General features: G+C 44.3%; 1 protein-coding gene across 4 annotated transcripts in view; it reads left to right on the top strand.

The window, feature by feature from the left end:
* The window catches only part of ETV6 (ETS variant transcription factor 6), a 165,145-nt gene extending 144,030 nt beyond the window's left edge, over positions 1–21,115 (top strand). For all 4 annotated transcript variants that reach the window (XM_073315686.1, XM_073315678.1, XM_073315667.1 and 1 more), the window contains 3 exons: positions 14,072–14,214; positions 17,327–17,427; positions 20,704–21,115. In XM_073315686.1, the coding sequence (XP_073171787.1) occupies positions 14,072–14,214; positions 17,327–17,427; positions 20,704–20,809 (350 nt within the window). In that variant the 3' untranslated portion in view covers positions 20,810–21,115. The remainder of the gene's footprint in view (positions 1–14,071; positions 14,215–17,326; positions 17,428–20,703) is intronic.
* The last annotated feature ends 1,380 nt before the right edge of the window (positions 21,116–22,495 follow it).

Genomic DNA, 22,495 nt, shown 5'->3' with positions numbered 1-22,495 from the left:
TGCAGGTGAGAGCATGCTCTGTGCCCACAAGTGGCGGCTGGGAGTCTGCAAATGAGTATGTTAAAATAGAGACCTTTCTAAAAAAACGTCATCCCTAAAATAGAAACATTTAAATTTTAAAATATCAGAGGCCAAATTCTATCCTGGCTTACATCCTCCCACTACTGTGAGGTTGCGAAAGGTGGGAATCAGAGCAGAATTTGGCCCTAAACCCTCCTCATTTAAAATTTAACACCCCCTCTTCCCCAAAAAAGGAAAAACCTACACACAATTATTTGTTGCTGAAACTACACACAGTTATTTGTTGTTGCGCCTATGGGAGACACAATGGCTATGATGGGAGCATGGGACACTGCAGGGTAAAATCCTGGCACTCTTGAAGTCAATGGGACTTGTGTTATTAACATCAACACCAAGATTTTACCCCCAGTACCTACTAAATTAGTGCACAGCATGAACTATCTGCATCTGCCCAGGGCCTGCTCAACTGGCTGGTGCAGATGAACATAAGAATGGCCATACTGGACTAGACCAGTGGTCTATGTGTGGCTAGAATCAGATACTTAAGAGGAAGATGCAAGAAACCTTGCAATATAAATTGTGTAATAATTGGCCCACAGGGTCAATTAGAGGTTGGCTTATGCCCTGAAACATACCTCATGGTTCATGTGGATGTGCCTATTATCTGTATAAATGTCCATTGCCGCTCCCGAACCCCTTTGGGGAGCCTTGAGTTACTGCAGAGCACCTTTGAGCAGTCCATGAGCACCCAGTGTTGTTGTTTTGGGGAGTGGCTGTGTTTTGCTATAGCAGCTCTTCAGGGAAGAAAAGTTAGTTATTTAATCCATAGCACAAACCCCACTACATGAAGTTCACTCTTACCTCTGGGCTTGAAATTTTGGAAGGAGGTGGTGACATCCCTTTACCATAGTTTTTCCACAGCTCCTCTGTAGTATAACTGAGAATTAGGAAGTATCATTTCTATGAGAGGGGGTGTGTGATCGAGGGTATCAGGAAGCAGTCTTATAAACTATAATTAGATGTTTTTGGACCATCATCATGGACCCAACAACTTGCTGTAGCTTTGGCCACCCCGGGAACTTCATGATAAACTCTGGACTATGGAAGGCTGCCTGACCGTATACAGCAAGAGAGGTACATCGATTTGTGCAGAAAGTTTAGAAGCTCCAAACCATGCTGTGTATTGATATTCAAGCTCTGAGTGGGGTGGGCTTCAGCGTCCGAGCTGCAACTTCAAAGCGTTGTCTACAAAGTTATTTTTAGAGCACTAGTGTGAGCCCTGCTAGCACAAGTTTGTTCATCCAGGCAGGGAGACCTGCTCCCGTTTGGTCCAAAATGCTGTGTAGACATACACTATTGGCATGCAGTACCTTAGCAACTGGGCTCTATTTAGTTTCATGGACTGATTAGTGTGTTTCTCCCTTTCCAGGAGTCTGAGGACAAGCAGTGTTATGTGTAAGCTGCTGAGAGGCACGTCTTCCACCACAGCAGTGTGTTAGATCACTGCAACTGAATAGTGTACTAATTCTTTTATAATAGCTGCCAGGATCTATACTCTGCCAAAGCCATGAGAGTGGGTTCTACTCCCAGCTGTGATTTGTAATCTCTGCCTCAGTTTCCTCATCTGTAAAATGAGGATAATGCTTATCTCACAGAGTTGGTGGAAGGCACCTTCACTAACCAACCTGTGTGCTTGCTGAGGGGGAAATTTAGTTAAGTGGAGAAAGCCAGCGCATGGGTTATGCACAACTCATATACCACTTAAGTCTACAAAATAGAACTTAAGATGTGCATAAACCATGTGCTAGTCCTCTGCAAAAGGATGAATTTCACCTGGAAGTTCAGTAAGGAACTGATTTCCTATCCCTTTATATTCCTCTAAGGGGGTTTATAAACAGTAATTTTAAAAAATAAACAACCACCAATTGACTGTATATCTTTTAAGAAAGTTTGAGCTTAAGGTTTGAGCTGTAAACCCATGAATGTTGATTTTTTAACTTTTACGATGAACTGAAAAGCTTATTTTAAAAAAATGAGAAAAAGAAATTAAACTGATTAAGATCCCAGATCAGTGTAGGCTTAAACATTGCAGATAACACATTTCAAAAAGAAAAGAGCTGGTAATCAGTTCTTCTTTAACTTACCTGCCAAGACTTGGGTTCAGGAAGTCTCTGTTTTCTCTCTTAGGCCTCATTTACACACATATTTTGTACCAGTCTAAATATGCCAATTAGGGGCTGATTTTTTTTACTTAACTAGTTAACTGGTACAACACTCCTAGCATGGACGCAGTCATACTGGTACAAAAGTGCCTTATACCAGTAGAGCTCATTCCCCTTTCTGTACAGGACATAGCCTCATAGAGCTTATTCTACAGTACCGCGGTAAGTCGACCTATGCTATGCAACTCCAGCTACGTGAAGAATGTAGCTGGAATTGACGTACCTTAGGTCAAGTTACCACGGGATCTACACTGTGGGGGGTTGACGGGAGAAACTCTCCCACCAACTTACCTTACTCTTCTCGTCGGGGATAGAGTACAGGGGTCGACTGGAGAGCGATCTGCAGTCGATTTGGCAGGTCTTTACTAGACCTGCTAATCGACCGCTGGTGGATCGATCTCAGAGCATTGTTCCCAGCTATAGTTAGACCTGCCCCTAGTATTAGCAGCTTTATACCGGTATAACTGCTTCCACACTAGCAGGATTGTACTGTTTTAATTATATTGGTCGAGTTTTAACAGTACAACTTTTGTGTATGGATAAGCCCTTAGTTGGCTGGGCAAGAGAAACACAGACGGGTGTAGTGACTTTCCCAGAGTCACACAGTAGGTAGAGTGGTCCGGCTACACCATACCACAGAACGAAAGCATGTTTTAAACCTCTTTGGGTCTGTGACCAGATCCCCAAACACACTTTTTGTTAACTGCAGATGAAGCCTAATTTGAACTCAGTGTTTCTGTAGTGCCTTGCGTCCAAGGACTCCAAGCATTTTACAAATAATAATGAATCAAGCCTCACGATGCCCTTTCGTTATTACCCTCAAACTGGGGAAACTGAGGCACCTGGAAGTAAAATGTCAGGATGACCAAGGACAACAATGCCCTATAACAGAAACAGAACTTTCAGTGATTGTGTGGCTGTCTGCTGGTGCAGCAAAAACTCAAAATCATGGGCTCAGGTCACAGCAGATGTAAAGCCTTTCAGTTCCCCTTTCAGTAATGACTTGTCTACATGGGGAAGACCGACTGACATAACTATTCCAGAATAACTCCCTTGTGTGGACACTGTTCTGGAATGAAAGTGATTTTATTCTGGAATAATTACTCTGCTTTCTGAATGAAGTAGCAGTCGCTGTTATTTTGCAATAAAGTGTCCATGCAGGGAGATATTGCAGGATAATTATGCTGGAATAGGTTTCAGAGTAACAGCCGTGTTAGTCTGTATTCGCAAAAAGAAAAGGAGTACTTGTGGTACCTTAGAGACTAACCAATTTATTTGAGCATCGGATGCATCCGATGAAGTGAGCTGTAGCTCACGAAAGCTTATGTTCAGATAAATTGGTTAGTCTATGCCGGAATAGCTATTCTAGTCAGTTTCCTTGTGAAGACAAGCCTTCAGACTCTCCATTCAATTATGTACTTAGCTGTCAGATATGATTGCTGCTCCTCCCTTCTCCAGCTCACCTTGCTGCTGAGCAAGTGAAAGTGTTAACTTCATTGTGCAAACTGAGATGCTAGACAGTGAACTGTCTTGCAAGCTGCAACTCACTGATCTTCCCTTCTTTGCAAGAAAGAAATGTTGACAGCTCAAGCTATTCAGATTTGACTCTGCAATCTGTACCCTTATCTACATGGGGGACATTTCTGAAAAAACTACTTACAGTTGTACCAGTGTAGCAAAGTGGGAGCCTGACTGCACGCAGGGCTTTGGCTGTCAACACAATTTTCAGCACTGTGTTGATTAGATTTCCTCCCAGCAGGGTTAGAGAGCCCAGTACTGAGAATGGTGTCAGCAGCTAGTGTTTACACTAAGACTTTGTCTTCACTGCCAAAAGAGGTGTATTGTTTTTTACCTCAGGGGTAATTAACTTTCCTGAGCTATCCTGAGGAAAAACATAGTGAAGACCAGACACTGCAGTTTTACTGTGAGGTAAATTGTGAGGTTAACAGCCTTATGTCCCATCCATGGTTAACCTCATTAAAATTACCTCACCTAAAACTGAAGTTCCTTATCTTCACTTTGTTTTTAATCTCAAGATACTTCGCATGTGTTAGTTACCCTCAAGTAAAAAATACCCCCTTTTTAGCAGTGAAAACAGTGCCTACCAGACTCCTAATGTTGCTAACACCATTGCAGCTGGATCACTTTTATCAAGGACGTGGCCTGTGATTCTTTCCCCTCAACTGTGCCATCCAATGAAAAGATCATTGGTCTTGTGTAAATACTTGCCATTGCAATTATAGACTTAGGAACCTGATTCTGAGGGCAGGTCTACACTACAAACTTGCACCGATGCAGCTGCATCGGTGTAGCACTTTTGGTGAAGATGCTCTCAGCTGATGGGAGATCTCCTGTCGGCTTAATGACTCTACCTCCATAAGAGGTGGTAGCTATGTCAATGGGAGTAGCTCTCTGGGGTTAGCACTGTCTACACAGGGGATTACGGTCGGATTAACTACGTCGCTTAGGGGTGTGGATTTTTCATACCCCTGAGCAACAGTTATACCGAAGTAAGAGTGTCGTGTAGACCGTGTGGCCTCATTTACATTGTGGCTCCTTTACACTGTAATTTACACACACTGTAAGGGCTGGTCTACACTGAGAGCTTACATCTGCATAGCTACATCTGTCAGGGATGTACAAAATCCATACCCCTGAAAGACAAAGATATGCAGACCTAATCCCCGGTGTATACAGCACTAGGTTGATGGACGAATTGTTCCATCGACCTAGCTACCACCTCTCGGGTGGATTACTTACACTGATGGAGAACCTCTCCCGTCAGCAAAGGTATCATCTACACTAAAACACTACAGAGGCATAGCTGCAGCTGTGTCACTGTAACAGTTTAAGTATAGACATACCTTAAGGCCCCTTTGCACAGCCAGAGTGATGTGAATGAGGCCATAAGACCAGGTCTTCATGGGAAATTTTTTTCCATATAACCTAAGGTGTGAATTTAAACAGATATAGTTATATAAGTATAACCCCCGTGTCGATGCTCTTATTTCCGTTTAAGAGTGTCTTTTTTCAGTTCAGCTTTTGTCACTTGACAAATGAATAAGAATTGCTTGTTGTTTGATTTCATCTGCAGTAGCATCCTGCAGCTGGTCAGCCTTTGTCCTAATCCTGTAATTATAGGGTCCACAGATTACATTATGGGCCTGTTTTGCTGAGATCGGAAGCCAGAAGCGACAATAGTTTTGAAAGGCAATAGTATTTTTGTGTCTACAGCATCTCTCATTCTACTGTGCTTCAGGGCCTAGGTGCCATGGTGACTAGCACTCCATATATACCATAGCTAGACAGATGGGATAAGTAGGTTGTAAGAGTCTTCAATCCCTATTGAAGTCAACTGGGTGGCAAACCCTTCACAGGAAGCGTTCACTACCTCACAGCAATCTAGCACCCTAGACTGGACATTGTGCACGCCTGGGCTAGATTCACTTCAGTAACTCAGGCCTTGTCAGTAGTTAACACCCCTGTGTGGACATACTTATTTGATTTAGGCTTTGTCTACACTAGCACTTTTGTCTGCAAACACCCCTGATCAACATAAGTTTCACCGACAAACACGCCAGTGTGGACAGCGATATGTCCGTGGGAGACGCTCTCCCTCCAACATAGCTGGGGGAGGGTTGAATTACGCCAGCAGGAGAGAGCTCTCTGCCACCATCATAGAGCAGCTACACAGGAGACCTTACAAAGGCACTGCTGCAGTGGTACAGCTGTGCCACTGTGTGGTCCGTAGTGTAGACATAGCCTTAGAAGTGGCTTAGGTTTAATAAACTTAAACTAAACTGAAATAAACTTGGTTTAAACCAGAATAAAAATGTTTGCACCAGTTGAATTAAATTGGTTTCAATTCATACCTGTAGTTAAACTGCATATGGCCAAGGCCTCAAAGCCTTCATGTTGTATCCCTCTGTGTTGGGGGTGTCAGCTGCGCCCCATGCGGGGATTAACCCCCTGCTGAGAGTCGGGGAGTATTTCTACTGTCATTCTCCACAAGGGTTCTGCCAGGGGAGGGTATATGTAATTTACTGCATCCACACTGCATCCTCTCTTCCAGGAGGGACTTCCAGGGGATGAGGTGGATCAGCACAGCCCTGGCTATGCTCACTCTGTAGAGAGCTCCAGGCTTTCTGGTGGAGAGGGACTGTGAGTGCCTTGTGCTGTTGCAATCCCTCCAGCTGAATTTTCCATGGTTGTGAATCTGCAGGTCAGGTTACTACTGGAGAGAACCCAGAGGTAAATAGGGCCCCTAGTCTAAAACACTGGAGCTTTTGTACTGTACAGTCAAAAGCACGACCATTGTTGTGAGGGTTCTCTTCTACAGTGAAGTTGCCCTCGCTTTCTCACTCATCTGACATACTTTTAATCTTGAAGAGTCTTTGTCCTGTAATCCTTTCTTGTACTACATTTGGCTATTGAGCCACTTTCAGAGTTTCCTGATGTTGAATAAGATTGGGTCATACTGAGCATTTGGGGGAGAACTTTCATTTTGCCCAGGAATATTCCATCAGGTTTGGATTGAATCCCACTCTTTCTTAGTCCCTGCCCCTTTTTCCCATGAGAAGAGGTGACAAAAAGCCATGAGAGATCTGAGGGAGATTTCTTTAGGGACTAAGTTAAAATGAGTGTTTTAGGGGGGAGGAAAGAGCACCTGACATCTATACTGGAAATACCTGTTTGATGTGGGGCACTGTGACTTGTAGGAAGTGCTTTGCCTTCAGTGTGCTTGTTAGAATGTAAATTCCTTTGTTGCAGTAAGACAAACAACAGAGATCAGAGCAGCAGTTGCATTTCTGCTGTTTGTTTCATCTTCGATGCCTCGTGGGTGTGAGTTTCAGTTACCACGTTTCCCAGTTCCTGGCGCACTTCTTACACAGCTCTGATTTTGAGGTCTCTCCCATCTTTCCACAAACGCAATACGGTAACTCCTCACTTAAAGTCGTCCCGGTTAACGTTGGTTCATTGTTACGTTGCTGATCAGTGAGGGAACATGCTCGTTTAAAGTAGTGCAATGCTCCCTTGTAACGTTGTTTGGCAGCCGCCTGCTTTGTCCACTGCTTGCAGGAAGAGCAGCCCCTTGCAGCTAGCTGTGGGGGCTTAGAACCAGGGTGGACCGGCAGCTCCCTATCAGCTCCCTGCTCCCCTAAGTTCCCTATGCAGCAGCCATCCAGCAGGCTACCAATTGCCGGCAGTTCAGCTGTCCCTCCCCCCACTGCCATGTGCTGCTCCTCTCCTCTGCCTTAGAGCTGCTCCCTGAACCTCTTGCTTGTGCGGGGGCAGGGGAGGAAGAGGGAAGCTAATGTCAGGGTGTCCCCCCTCCCTCCTGCTCCTGCACCCCGCTTACCCCATCTCCACACACACACACACACACACATAGTGTGTCTCTCTTTGCCACGTTGTCTCCCCTCCCGCTGTTCATGCTTCCTTGTAGAGTGTGAGGCTACGTTAACAACGAGTTAACCCTTGAGGGCTCAGCTGAGTGCTAGTTCATCATTTAGCAGTAAGGCATTCCCTGGGAAATAGCCCACCCTCTGACTTCACCACCTCCACCAGGCTTCACAATCATCATCGCTTTGTAGCAGTATTAAATTGTTTGTTTAAAACTTATTCTCTGTGTTTGTGTGTACATATATATATACACACACAAAAACTATAGCCTTTTGCCTGCCAAAAAAAAAAAAATTTCCCTGGAACCTAACCCCCACCATTTACATTAATTCTTATGGGAAAATTGGATTCGCTTAACATCATTTCATTTAAAGTCGCATTTTTTAGGAACATAACTACAACGTTAAATGAATGCATCCGATGAAGTGAGCTGTAGCTCACAAAAGCTTATGCTCAGAAAAATTGGTTAGTCTCTAAGGTGCCACAAGTACTCCTTGTCTTTTTGCGAATACAGACTAACACGGCTGCTACTCTGAAACCTGTTAAGTGAGGAGTTACTGTACAAAGGCCAAACGCCTTTGAGCCTCCCACCCCCACGTTCCCAATCCCAGCTGGATGAGCCCAGACTTCCTCTTCTCTGTTCCCTCCCCAGCCCTACCCTCATGACTGCGCACAGCACAGTTCCAGATTCTAGTCTCTCTCCTGAGTATGTCACCTTGTATCTGGGTGCAAGACAAAAGCCATGTAAGGCCTGTTGTATTATAAAATCTGGCAACCTTCTCCTCAGCTTTGATTTTACTGAACTGCATAAATAGTTGTTTGTCAAGCCTGTGTAGACTCTCTCTCTATCAGACACACACTCTCTCTCTCTCTCTCCCTCCTCTACAGAGGGTGAGAAAGGAGGATTCCTTTTTGACTTCCCTCCTCCCCTCAATAATTATCTTACACCCTGAAGCATGATATTAGATTATCTTAGCTGACATAGCAACAGATGGTTTTTAATGGTCACGAAATTAGACAGCCCTTTTGAAAATCCAGTCTAAGTATTTGTCTTAATGTAGCAGTAAACCCCACAGTAGAATTTCCCTTTTTGTTCTAAAAGTTTCTGTAACTGGGTTGAGCAACAACCATGCATTCGCCTTGATTGTGGACAGAGGTTTGTGTGTGGATGTAAACTGTAAACAAATGTGCTTGCCCACAAGCTATCATTTTGTTAGAGAAATTATGGAAATCTGGGGCAGATCCTGAGCTGATATAAATTATCGTAGCTCCATTTAAGTAAAAAAATAGATTATGCCAGAGAAACTTTGGACTAATCTATACAGCAAGGGACAGACTTTAGCTGGTATATATTGTCATAGCTCCATTGACTCCTTGACTAAGTTTCTCTGGCATGATCTATTTTTCTATAAAGCCCTTGGACTTCCATGTGAGTGATTGATTTGTACTAAACAAATTTATATAATGCTTTGCAGTGTGAGATATTGGTGGAAATAGTAATATTTCTCTTTAACCAAAGGAAGAGGTTTTCAGCAGTGGATACCCAGTGTGTAAGAGAGAGAGAGCTCAGTTTCTTGCCATGGGACCTACCCATGGGACCCATCAGAGTGACTCCCTTACTTCTCTCCAGTGAAATAATTTATAACCTAGTGAAAATCTATACTCTATGCATCCAAGAATCTTAGCCTGGTTACTAGCAGTGTTACATGTTCCTGGAATGGATATATTTAAGAGTGACCTAGTTATTGTGACATCAAGGTCATTGGTCAGATATGCTACCATTTGAGGAATTCACACAAAAGTCCCTTTCCAATATCATACGTTACAACCTTCAACGCCGAGTGTTCTCTGGTCAAGGCTGACCATAAATTCAGAATGCACAAATTGCCATGACGCTCAAGTTTTAGCTACAATATGAAAACTTATTGCAAATCTAAGGGACACTAGCTGGCATTGCTATCAGCTCTCAATAGATTTTAGGAGCAGTTTACATCTCACAACTCATTCACGCATATATCCAGAAATACATACAGGCAGAGATATAGCTAGATAATATTACAACTGTATAGAGAGCTATAGTCTACTTCTGTACTTCAACAATGGCTTCCATTTGAGGAGCTACAAACATTAATTAATTAAACTTACAAGGCAGGGAAATATTATCATCCCCATATTGGAGATGTGAATAATGAGGCAACAGATAGGATAGGTGACTTGCTGAGGGTCACAATGGAGGTCTATGGCAGAACTATGAACAGAACTCCGATCAAGAGAATATATGTGGTACAAAGCTTTTACTGGGATTGCTACAATAAGCCTGTGTGTCAGAGCCATGGGTGAGCTATGTAAATCATTCTAAGCCGTTCCCAGTTAAAAACTTTGTACTGTAACATCATTTTTAATGTCACTTGTACAGAAAAACACTTTTGGAGAAATGTTATAGATTTTATAAAAATAAACCATGGTCATATAACTCCATCTGTAAAGCTAGTTTGTCTTAATTACCCTGGTAATTACCTGATTTCTTAATTACCTTGCCATGTAGTTCAGAGGGACGGGAGAGTTAAAAACCTTCTTTGAGGCCCAGTCCTTTGTATTTAAGACAATGGAGTTTTCCCCTTAACTTCAATAGAAGCAAGTGTTGGCCATATATGTTTATTCATATAAAAGAGAAGAAATTAGAAAGCAAAACTGTGCCAACATACCACTTGTTAGCCTACTATCATACATCCCATAAATGAAAGATGTATATAATCAATGCTGTTCAAGATACCTGAAGTCTGTGCCCACTCAAAATTATTCAGAAAATAGAAGTGCCCAGTATCAGAGATTCTAAAGGACACAAAAAGGTAAACCAAGATTATATGTAAAAGTTTGGGTCAGCCAAAGGTCAACAGAGTCATATAAATGTTAATCATAAGGTCTGTAATCAGAGTTTGTCAAAGCAGAGAAGTGGTAATGTACTGCACACTCATTCCGGTGCATGTGCCCTATCCCAATCTTCTTGAAAAGGACAAAACAGACTGAAATTATCCCAGCGTATTGGATTCAGGGATAAAGGTTTTGCCTCTTCAGTAATTCTTGCAACAGTGTAGATTATTCCACTCTAGTATATGACTAAGAAAAGAGTACGTCGCTGTACAGCTTCAGGGTAGAATTTTCAGAAGTGCTGAATGTGATCTAAGTTCACTTCCATTGACTTCAGTGGGAGCAGAGTTAGGCCAATGCCGAGTCTAGCCTCAGCATGCGCCACTAGCTACTACCTTTTCGAAAGCTTCCTGTTAGGCGCAGGTGTATTTTCATCCTGCAACACATGTGCATACATTTCAGTTAGTGTAAAAGGGACTATGCAGGTTGCATTGCTAAACATACCACAGCCCATATAGAAAAAAAATTGGTAGTTCACAGGTTGGAACATTATATTCATGAATGATCAAACAAGGGTAAAAACAATGCTCTGGAAGATGAGGGCCAGGAGGGGAGTGGAAGAAACGGAAAGAAGAAACAGGGTGGGGGAGGGAGATTTTTTTTTAGATTAGGATTCCTGTATTTTAACATTTGTTTTGCCATAGTGCCTTCCACTGAAAGAGCTCAACGATTTTCATAAATAGTAATAAATTATCTGTCTCTTTAGATACTTACATGGCCCTCCATTGTTTTATGAACAAGCACCTCCCAAATAATTACCAAAACCAAACAAAGTCAAAAACAGAATTTTTCTTCCTTCATTGCCTGCAGGAGAAAACTGGAATAGGCAGTTTAATTTACTGACATGTAAAAAAAAATTGTAAATGTAAGAGGGTGAGGCTGGCATGTGAAGCGATTTTGACAAAAAAGGTACTTGATGAACTGGATTCTGTGATCCGTTCATGAGTGGAAGGATCGTGCAGTAGCTATGGTGCTAACCTAGGATTTGAGCAGCTAAGATTCAATTCTCTGCTCAGCCACAGACTTCCTCTATGACCTCCCGGAAGTCACTTAAGATGGGATCCACAAAGGGAATGAAGCATTGCACATTGAGCATTTTGGCGCTTAGAAAAATCACAGGAACAACACAACACTGATCCATCTACGCTCCCTAGACAATGAATGGGCGGAGATAGGTGCCTTAGCATGCACTCCACAAAGCCAGCGTAGTAGGCAGGCTAAGCCAGCCAGTAGGAAATGACAGGTGTGGCTTAAGCCCTAGATCTCTCTTGGAGTTAGGCACCTAAATCCAGGCTGCAGAGAGGCGCCTATTTCTGTTTAGCGATCCACGAACGGGAACCAGCAACCTGGCAGCTTAGGCACCTATGGTGTTTCTTACCAGAATGAGTTAGGAACCTACCTCACGCCACACAAAACAGTCAGAGGAGGAGGCAGTAAGTATCTTTGTGGATAGAGGCCTGAGTCTGTCTGTGCCTCAGTTGTCCATCTGTAAAAATAGGAATAATAGCACTGCCCTGCCTCACGGGGGAATGCAAGGGTAAATATGTTAAAGATTGTGAGGTGGTCAGATACTACAGTGATGGATCCTATTTAAGTATCATATTTGTGAATGCCGGGAGGCCTGCAGCATGCTCTTACCTCCAGTGAGAGTGAGTTTCAGAGGTCCATGTTATGCAAAACAGAGCGTGCTAGTTGCTCTGTGTGGGAAATAAGGAAAAACCCTTTAGGGTTTTTTCCCCTCTGAAATTTTCTGGAAAAATACTCCAGTTTTTAATGAAAAATGGAATTATGGTTTTTAATCAAACACCAGAAAATTTCAAATGGAATGAAGAATTTTCTGCTAATAAAAATTAATCATATTTTTTTAAAAAGCTATTTTCCACCCACAAAAAAACCTTGGATGGAAAATTTTCAACCACCTCTGCCCCACATTTACAAGCCTCGTTGTAGCAGTCAGCATGCTAGGTTGCATCGTTCTAGTGCTAAATACCAGTTCTGGAAGGCATGGTCACAGAAGGAGAGTCAACCTCTCAGACAGGGCCAATCCCATGGAGGGCAGACAGACTTTGAATTGAATGCTGTATTTAGTGAAGAGAGAGGCGCACCAAGGTGCTGTGCTTGTGGGGACTAGTTTTGCTAAGTAGCAGCTGCCATTTGCGTGAAACATAGCTAGTTCTGAGTGCATGGCTTTGTTCCTCACAGCATCCCCTATGAGGCAGGTTACAGAGGGTGCACCAGCAACGTTAATTCCAGTTTTAGAGCTAGTACAGGTTTCGGAGATGTTCCCTACATTTCTAAAATGGGAAATACTACTAAAATACCTCTAGACATTTTAACATAACTCACATGTATTAGTAATACCCCCATTTTAAGTTCTCCCGCTCTACATATTATGATCGTCATCCCCATTTTAACAGATGGTGAAAGTAACCAAGGCAAAGAGGAGTAGAGTGACATGCTGAAATGAGCGACTGGTAGCACTGGGTCTAGAACGCAGCTCTCTTGATGCCTCATTCTATGTTTTAGCCATTTGGCCATGTTGTCTCTCATTGGTTTGTTGGTGAAGACGTGCTTTTCTTTTGCCTTCATGATAAAAGGCAAATATGAGGCCATCTTAGGGTTCTGCCTGCACTCTTGTGGTTTGTGATATATCAGCAGGACCATCCAGGGAACTGTGAATCCATAATTCACAGTTGCTTGTTATCATGCTGTACGTGTGTGCCACATACACATCTCAAGGAACAAGGGGGAGCAGCTCAGCCTCTTGGCATCTTCTGCCACAAGAGACTGCCTCAAAACATCAAGCTAAAACCTGAATATCTGTTAGTGACCTAAGGAGTGTTTGCCAGGAGGGAATTTTAATTCAATTGTCCAAATAGAAGATATTTAACCTCTTGCTAGATCTCACATAATTACAGTACTTTGGTTTTCTTTCCAGTTGCTTGTTTTTTTAAAAAGCACATTTAGAACTGGTGAAAGGTGTCAGCTTTCATAATATAGAACACCAAAACCTTCTGTTATATAGGAAAGGTATAACATGCACGCTTCTACCAGTGTGCTTTAGCACTGATCTGCAGTGACCACCCGGAGCAGAGAGACAGTTTAGTCTCCAGGGCTGCAGGTTCCTTGGCTTCTCTAAAGAGACAGCCAACAAAGGAGTCAGTTAAGGCTAATTGTGTCAGTGGTTATTGTTGTACGGGTACTTCTCTATGTGAAATAAGACTGAGACCAGACTCTCATTTCACACAGGCTGTGAGCTGGTAATGACTTTCAATCATTATTGATCTGAAAGAGAGTCCCACCAGTGGCAAAAGCTTCTATCCCAGGCCTTTACTTCAGGTTGCTACTGGCTTGCTTCATCCTAAGGGCATCTAAGGCTGAGAAATGAAGCCATAACTGAGGTCACCGTCTTTTCACTGCAAGCTGATCTGCTAGCTCCCAAAATTCATCCCTGTTAGAAGTATTTGAATGATGTTTTCTTGCCCTTCTCTTCACAGACTGCAGGCTGCTTTGGGATTACGTCTATCAGCTGCTTTCTGACAGCCGGTACGAAAACTTCATCCGATGGGAGGACAAGGAATCCAAAATATTTCGGATAGTGGATCCCAACGGGCTGGCCCGGCTGTGGGGAAACCACAAGGTAAAGAGCGGTGGGGTTTTCCTCCCAGGGAATATTGCCATTTGTAACATTCTGGAGTTCATCCAGAAACATTAAAGAGAGAAACAGAAAGTAAAATACTTATGGAAAGGTTTAATCTTTCATTCTATTTGTATCACTTTGCATATCTAAAGCATCCAACCTTCATCAGCAGGGACCACAGAAAGCCAGGCATTATATAAAGAGCCTGGTAGTTTGTGGATAAAGACATTTAGCCAGAAAATGATATGGATACAGGTTGTAATAGTTCTGCTCTCTGAGGGTATCTCCCGTCTCCTTAGGTCTCATGCTACTGGGTGCTCAGGCTAGCTAGCATGGTGACTGGAAGGGGCCATAATGTCTCTGGTATTGAGCTTTCTTAGGAAAACCACAGGGTAACAATTTAATAGAAATTTAATAGAGGGACGTGATCGTTCCCCTCTATTCGACATTGGTGAGGCCTCATCTGGAGTACTGTGTCCAGTTTTGGGCCCCACACTTCAAGAAGGATGTGGATAAATTGGAGAGAGTCCAGCGAAGGGCAACAAAAATGATTAGGGGTCTGGAACACATGAGTTATGAGGAGAGGCTGAGGGAGCTGGGATTGTTTAGCCTGCAGAAGAGAAGAATGAGGGGGGATTTGATAGCTGCTTTCAACTACCTGAAAGGGGGTTCCAAAGAGGATGGCTCTAGACTGTTCTCAATGGTAGCAGATGACAGAATGAGGAGTAACGGTCTCAAGTTGCAGTGGGGGAGGTTTAGATTGGATATTAGGAAAAACTTTTTCACTAAGAGGGTGATGAAACACTGGAATGCGTTGCCTAGGGAGGTGGTAGAATCTCCTTCCTTAGAGGTTTTTAAGGTCAGGCTTCACAAAGCCCTGGCTGGGATGATTTAACTAGGAATTGGTCCTGCTTCGAGCAGGGGGTTGGACTAGATGACCTTCTGGGGTCCCTTCCAACCCTGATTTCTATGATTCTATGATTCTATGAAATCTCTACTGGGGGGGGGGGAAGGGGGGCAGGGGTCTCCGCACCCTGCTTCTGCCTGCAAGCATCGCCTCCGCAGCTCCCATTGGCCGGGAATGGGGAACTGTGGCCAATGGGAGCTTTGGGGGCAGTGTCTGCAGAGAAGGGCAGCGCGCAGAGCTACATCCCCACTGTCCGCCCTCCCTGGGGCTGTACAGACATGTTGGCCCCTTCCGGGAGCAGTGTGGGGCCGGGGCAGGCAAGGAGCCTGCTTTAGCCTCACTGCACCACCACCCAGGAGCTGCCTGTGGTAAGTGCCACCCAGCAGGAGGCCACATCCCAACCCACAGCCGTGAGCCCCCTCCCAGAGTCAGCACCCCATACCCCCTTCTGCACCCCAACCCCCTCCTGAACCCCAAGCCCCTGCCCCAGCCCTAAGCCCCCTCCCAAAACTAGCACCCCAAACCCCCTCCTGCACCCCAACCCTCTGACCCCCCTCCCAGAGCCAGCACCCTATGATCTCTCCTGTACCCCAACCCCCTGCCTGAGCCCTGACCCCCCTCCCAGAGCAGACATCCCCTCCTGCACCCCAACACTCTGCCCCAGCCCGGAGCCCTCTCCTGCACCCAAACACCCTCACAGAGCTTGCACCCCTCACCCCCTCCTGTACCTCAACCCCTGCCCCAGGCTTAGCCCAGAGCCTCCTCCCACACTGCAAACCCATTGGCCCCAGCCTGGAGCACACACTTCCTCCTGAACCCCAACCCCCCTGGTGAAAGTGAGTGAGGGTGGGGGAGAGCGAGCGACGGAGAGAGGGGGGATGGACTGAGTGGGGCAGGGCAGATCCTGCGTTGCCCTTACATTCAAAAAGTGATCTTGAGGGTAAAAAGGTTGAAGACCACTGATTTAAAGCAAATGCTGCCAAGCAGGAGAAATCACATTTACAGCCTGGTGTTGGTGCACTGCTACATTTCTGTTACATAGGCTGCAATTGCAGAGAAGTGACTGGAGATTTGGGTGCCTCAGTTTTAGGTGCCCAACTTTGTGATACCTTAAAGGGGCCTGATTTTCAGAACGCATTGAGCACCCACTGTCTGATAGGCCACTTTTGAAAATCTTGGCCTTACAGCATAGGCAGGCTTTGGAGAATAGACACTTCTGCTGGAGAATGTGAGCCTGCTGGCTGCAGAAGGGCTTGCGTGAACAAAACCTAGCTTCTCCAGGTAGATCACTGCCATTCTCACGCTCTCATTTGCCACTGGAGCCTTCCCTAAAACATCACTGAGCCAGCCATAGCTCTCAGTGGGACGGGTAAACAAAAGGGGTCTCCTTCTCAAGCAGGGGGCCTTTTGGAAAACAAAACCAGAGTGAGGGATCTCGGCTCAGTTAAGTAAGAGACTGATGGTAATCGCTCACGTCAGGCATAGAACAGGCAAGCACTGCGCAAGCTTCCCACACACAGCTGTGCCAGCAGATCTTATTTCGGACCTCTGACACACTGCCAATGCACCTCCTACTGTTCCAGTTATGGGCCTCTCCTGAGCAAGAGATTCCCAGTGTGCCAAAGCGTGTGTGTGTGTGGGGGGGGGGGGGGGGGGTTTGCAATGTAAACAGATGTACATGTTAATGGAATTATTCCTGATTTACACCAGAGAAAACATGAGAGGAGAAACAGGCTCTAGAGCTTCAAAGTGCTGTGTAAACATTAACTAATTCATGGAGGGGAAGCCCAGAGGAGCACCACCTTTAACAGGAAGGAGTGCTGTCAAATAAAGTTTATTAGCTGTTTACAAGCTTTTACAGAAGGTCATTCATTGAAAATAAGTCCTACGTGGGGTGATACTCTCTTTCATGTTGAAGTCTCTTCTGGTGATGAGGGCCTTTGTTGAGCACAGACCGATGTGACCTATTTAAAAATCTCCCCCCATTTTTGGAAGCCACCCTCATTCAAATCACACGGTGTGAAAAGAAAACCATAGAATGCCAGAGAGGCAGGATGGGCCTACAAACAGCAGAGGATCAGAGCAGGTAGCTTCTTTAACTAGCATAGTCATTTCACCTAGCTGTGCTATGTCTATAGCTGTTTCCAAAGCTTTAGGGAGGGTGTATTGAATTGCCTCTCACTGCTTTTCTTTTGGAACACACAGAACAGAACAAATATGACTTATGAGAAAATGTCCAGAGCCCTACGCCACTACTACAAACTAAATATCATCCGGAAGGAGCCAGGACAAAGGCTTTTGTTCAGGTAATTCTTCCTCTTTTTTTCTTCCCCCTTCTCTGCTTGAGGTGATTTCTTTGCAAGGATAGCAGGAAGAAGTTTTGGGAAAGCTGCTCCGTTACCAGCTGCGTAGCATGGTTGTCAATGGATATAAAGCTGAAAGAGCCTTCCACACCTTCGGGGGGGCTGTACCAATGTACCAGACAAAGAGCCTGATGTAGTGCTCACTGGAGTCATTCCATTGACTCTAGTGGACATTGGATCAGGCTTTAAGACCTCAATTGTGCGCCTCCCATTTGGTTTCACAATCTAAGTCACAGCAGTGCTTGATTTAAACCCAAGTCTCTTGAGCTCACCATATTGGCTCTTGAGCTACTCCAAACCCCCATCTTGTGATCACTCAACTGAGGTTTGGAGTTCCCTGAACTCCAGCAGGGTTTAGAACATGTACTGTGGAACGGGAGGTGTGCAGTGGTCGTGGAATGAGACCCAACATAGAGGCTTATAATGACCAGAGGAAAGGGGAAAGCTAGGTGAGCCATTCACAAAACCTGAAGTACCAGTATTGGCAATACATCCCAGTGTTTGGGAACCACTGTTCTAGACAGTGGGAAACAGAGAAGTAGAGTGTGTATACGTCTGTAATTTGTCAGTCTCTAGGAGGAGCTCTGCATCTAGTGAGGCAGGATCACTGGAAACTGATCCCACTTTAGAGTCTGATGCAAAGCACCCTGAAGCCATTTGGAGTCTCTCCTTTGACATCAATGGATTTTGGATCTGGGCCTCAGCTAACGCTCATTTTAACTGGAAGACAGGGTTTTGTTTGGGGCTTCTTAGCATGGTATGGAAAAAGAAATAACTAGAGCCAGTCAAAATATTTACATTGAAAACACTTTTGAGGGAAAAGGTTCATGGACATTTTTTGATTTGGTAATTTTTTTTAATATAAAAAAGGACAAATAAAAAAAGGGAGTAAAGGGGGGGGAATCAATTGTCATTTCAATTTCTGATGAGAAAGTTTTTTAAAATTGCAAACTTTCCAATGAACAATTAATGTTTTTAGCTAACCCTGTTAATATTGAAAGAGAAAAAGAGCAGCTGTAGAAAGTCACCCCATTCATGTTTTTTTCACATCAATGTAAAATAATGGGGAATGTGACTTTGTGAATAACATGCAGGCAGTTGTCTTAAAACCACCATGCAGAGTTCCTAACAGAGGGCAAGATGGCGGTAGAAAGAGATCTATAATGGAGGGGCTGAGTGTTTTCTGTAGCACAAGAGGTCTGTGCTGATGCTTGGCCTTGCTTAATTCACCAGCATTTTATTTATTTAGATTACAAATGCTATAAAAGGCCCCCTGTGAATAGGTGCTGGTGCTTTTGGAATAATTTAAGAAACATCAGAACTAATACCTTAAAGTGTAGCAGTGCAATTTGCTGTAACCTGGAAATACATGTGGAATCCTGTCTTTTAGAAGATGGAATAGACAGAAGGTGAGAGGGGTTGGGGTGGAGGGGAAAATACAGGATCTTGGTTTGACTTAACCCTCATGCAAGATCATTAAACTCAATGGACTGGTATGGGGCAGAAATTAGGGCAGAATCTGGCCCCACTCTTTAGTGAGTTTTCCTTGTAAATATAAGGCCTGCGTCACTACCTCCCCACTCCAGTTTTGTCACTCAATTCATAACAGTGGAGTTACTCCAGCATAAAATGGGAGTAGCACAGGGTTGAATCAGTCCTGTTGTTTTCTTTCTAGTGCATACATAAAATTCCACATTAGAAGGCGTAGCAAGTGTACATTTGCTGAGAGACTCCAGATTTTTCCAGCACCCAAAATAAAAGGCCCAAGTTTTATAATCTCACAGGGAGAGGAGTCATCACATCTTTTCCTTTAACTTCAGTGGGGATTTTTTCTGGATCAGGATTTTTTACATGCTTGCCAACAGTTGGTTTTGTTTTCACTGGATGAGGCTACTGAGCACATATTTGGGGTTAAATAAAACTGACCCCTCAGATTCATAAATTAGGGGCTGCGCTGTGTTAAACAATAAGTCACTTGCAAGGGAGTTTCATTCTGTGGAAAATGTTTCACTGCACCCAGTCTAGACAAACCTCATACATGATTTGTCCCAACTTTTGTAACTCTATTAATTAGGAGGGTGGTTTATGCTTAAACTAGCGTTTTCTCATCTCTGGGCCACTTTCTCTTCCCATTTCATCTAGTTCAGAAGGCAAAATCAGAGTCTTAATGTCATGTTTATATAGATCTATCTATAGCTATACACATGAAAAAGTGTAGAGAGATTGTCATAACTGAAGTGGATATTAAAAAACTAGAATGTGTCCTCCCCCCATTCCTGCTGTTGTCGTGTGCCCACAGCTTTTCTCTGGATACCGCTGCACTGAAGCTGAAGAGGTAGTTTCAAGCTCAGGTCAGCATACGCATGTATACTAGTTGTGATCAAGCTATCATGCTAAAAAATAACACCGTAGCCACAGCAGTGCAGCTGAGGAGGTGAGCTAGCTGCCCGCGTATATACGGAGGTTCTTAACTAGCCTGTCCTATCACCCATGCTGCCAGGGCCACAATGTTATTTTTAGTATGCCAGCTATCAAAGCTAGGGCAAGGATATCTACCTGAGCTGGAAATTACAGCTCCACTGCATACATACCTGTTGTTCCCAGCCCACTACCCCCCTACTTGCATTGAGAGAGACACTAGGGCTCTCAGCCCATTCACTGCTCTGGCGACAGGTGTATTTGACTGAAGGTCTGAGTGAGAGTCCATGTGAGAGACTCCTATGCACTGCTGCAGGCCAGTGAGGGAAGATGAGGTCTGAGGCTATGCCCATCTCCCCCCTTCTTGAGATACTGAGCAGAGTAGGCATGGAGCTAGACACCCCACTCAGTAAAGTTGGCTTCTCCTCTTGTTTTCGTGTGTGCCTGCCTTTGTATCCAAATAGTGTACTTCAACCAATGGGTAATTAAAATGCTTTTCTGATTGTGTTCTAGGGAAGCCCATCAGCATCTGGGGTTTCCAGGGTTTGCAGAAAACACTAGGGTGCTGGGGGGGGGGGGAATACCTAGGAAGGAAGCACAGAAACTCTTACATACCTTTGAGGATAATGTCCATTGATTTCAGTGGAAATTAGGCATCTAAATACTTTTGAGGATCTGGGTCAGAGTCACTAGGGAGATGCTGTGGCAGGGTATTAGGGATACTCAGGAGCCAAGGAAACAGGCTCATAGTATGGGTTAAGGGGGGAAAGCCAGTGATTGACTTGTCACTTTGTTTTGAAGGTTCATGAAGACCCCAGATGAGATTATGAGTGGCCGAACAGACCGCCTTGAACACCTTGAGTCCCAGGAACTGGATGAACAAATATATCAAGAGGAGGAGTGCTGAAGGAACCAACACACACCACCTTCGTGGGAGACATGTCTGCCTGGATGGCTGGAGGAGTTTGGGAGGGGGAACAAGAACACAGGAGGAGAATATGGGGTCAGCGCTTACCTTGAAGACCACGCAGGACCCAAAGCACCTTAGTAAAAATAAAAACTGGCAGAGGTGGTGGCGGCAGCAAGGCGGAGGAGAGAGAGCCTGGACTCATGCACTACTCCGTTGCCCCTGACGAGTCTCCCTTGACTTGTTTTTATTTTCCTTCTGTTAGTTTGTTTCATTCTTTCCTAATAAATATGCAGTTTGACTTTTCTTAATTCATATAGGACAAGACACCAGGTTTTACTTTTTAAGAAGGCTTTCCCATGGAAATAAATGGCGCGCTATTATTTTCTGTGCAAGTCTCACAACATAACGTGGTATCAAAACTATGGTGACCATGGCACAGAAGGGGTCACCCTGCTGGTTCCATTTGCCGAGATCACATTTGCTCATGTTGGCCCAAGGAAGGTCTCAAGCTACCAAGAAAATTTACATATATCCACACACCCACCTGCTAATTGAAGGGGGAAAAAAAAAGTCATCTTTTGCTACAAGCCTGGGACACCTTATCAGCGTATGTTGGGCTGGCAATGGGCTGCTATTAACTGCTGGCACATGGACCAAATCATCCAAGTGCTGGCGGGGGGGGGGGGGCAGGAAAACAAGAAAAACCTGAGACAGAGCGAAAGCCAGCATCCGTCTATTGTGTTTTGTCTCTAGCAAAGAAGATTTTGAATAGAAGTGACAAACACTGTGGACTTTCTGGTCCAAGTCTTCTATCAAAAAGCAAGGGTTGAAGTATTTGTGATTACAAGTTGTTGCGATTTCCACAGCAGCTAGCAGTTTTTGGGGTAGAGGTGAAGGGCTGTTTTTACATCTTAAGGGAAAGGAAAAAGATGAAGATACAATTGCTTATAATACTCAGTCGCCTCCCCAGGACAGCTGGCACTGCTGGAGAGAAAGTGAAATCAGAAGCATGAAGATATGTGGTAGACAACCAGAGACCAAATAGCTATACTGGTATCCTGAAACTGGTTATTTGATGCCTCCCACTTCCTACCCCACTCCTCCCAAAGGCAGCTCTACCAGCCAGAGATCACTTCTCAGCTTACCCATTTTTAGCATTGTTTATTTAAAAAAAAAAAAAACAACCTCATTGCATTCTTGTCCTTTTAATTTTAAGATATTCTGGTTTTGGCAGTCCCAGTTTGGTGTGCAGTCTTTAGGGCAAGAGCAGCTTTGACTGCTGCCTGCCACTGGTGGAACAGAGAACCTTGCCTAGATTGCTGGCAAGGAAGGGCTCAGCAGGAGCAATGGTCCTTTCAACGGTATGGACTTTTATGTTGGAGACTGGAAAAACTATTTCCCTTTGTAATCGTACATTGGTTGGTCCCTGCAGAGATGAGAATCAGTGGTTTCAGGACAAGTGATGGACCCATCATCAGCCATCCCTTGATAGTCAAGGAAAAAATCTAGCCGCAAAATATGCATTTGGGAAAGGAGAAGATCAAGTAATATTTCGACAAGGAGATTGGAGTTTCTCTGCACAGGCATCATGTGATGTCCAAAGGAAAGGAAGCCTGTGTCTGTTCATTAATAAAATCCCTTTTGTAGATCATAGGAGTCTGAAATGGAAGAAATCAAGGAATC

Source organism: Lepidochelys kempii, chromosome 1 (assembly GCF_965140265.1).
Source record: "Lepidochelys kempii isolate rLepKem1 chromosome 1, rLepKem1.hap2, whole genome shotgun sequence".
NCBI lineage: Eukaryota > Metazoa > Chordata > Testudines > Cheloniidae > Lepidochelys > Lepidochelys kempii.
Note: the sequence above shows the minus strand (reverse complement) of the source record. Positions and strands in the feature narration are given on the sequence as shown.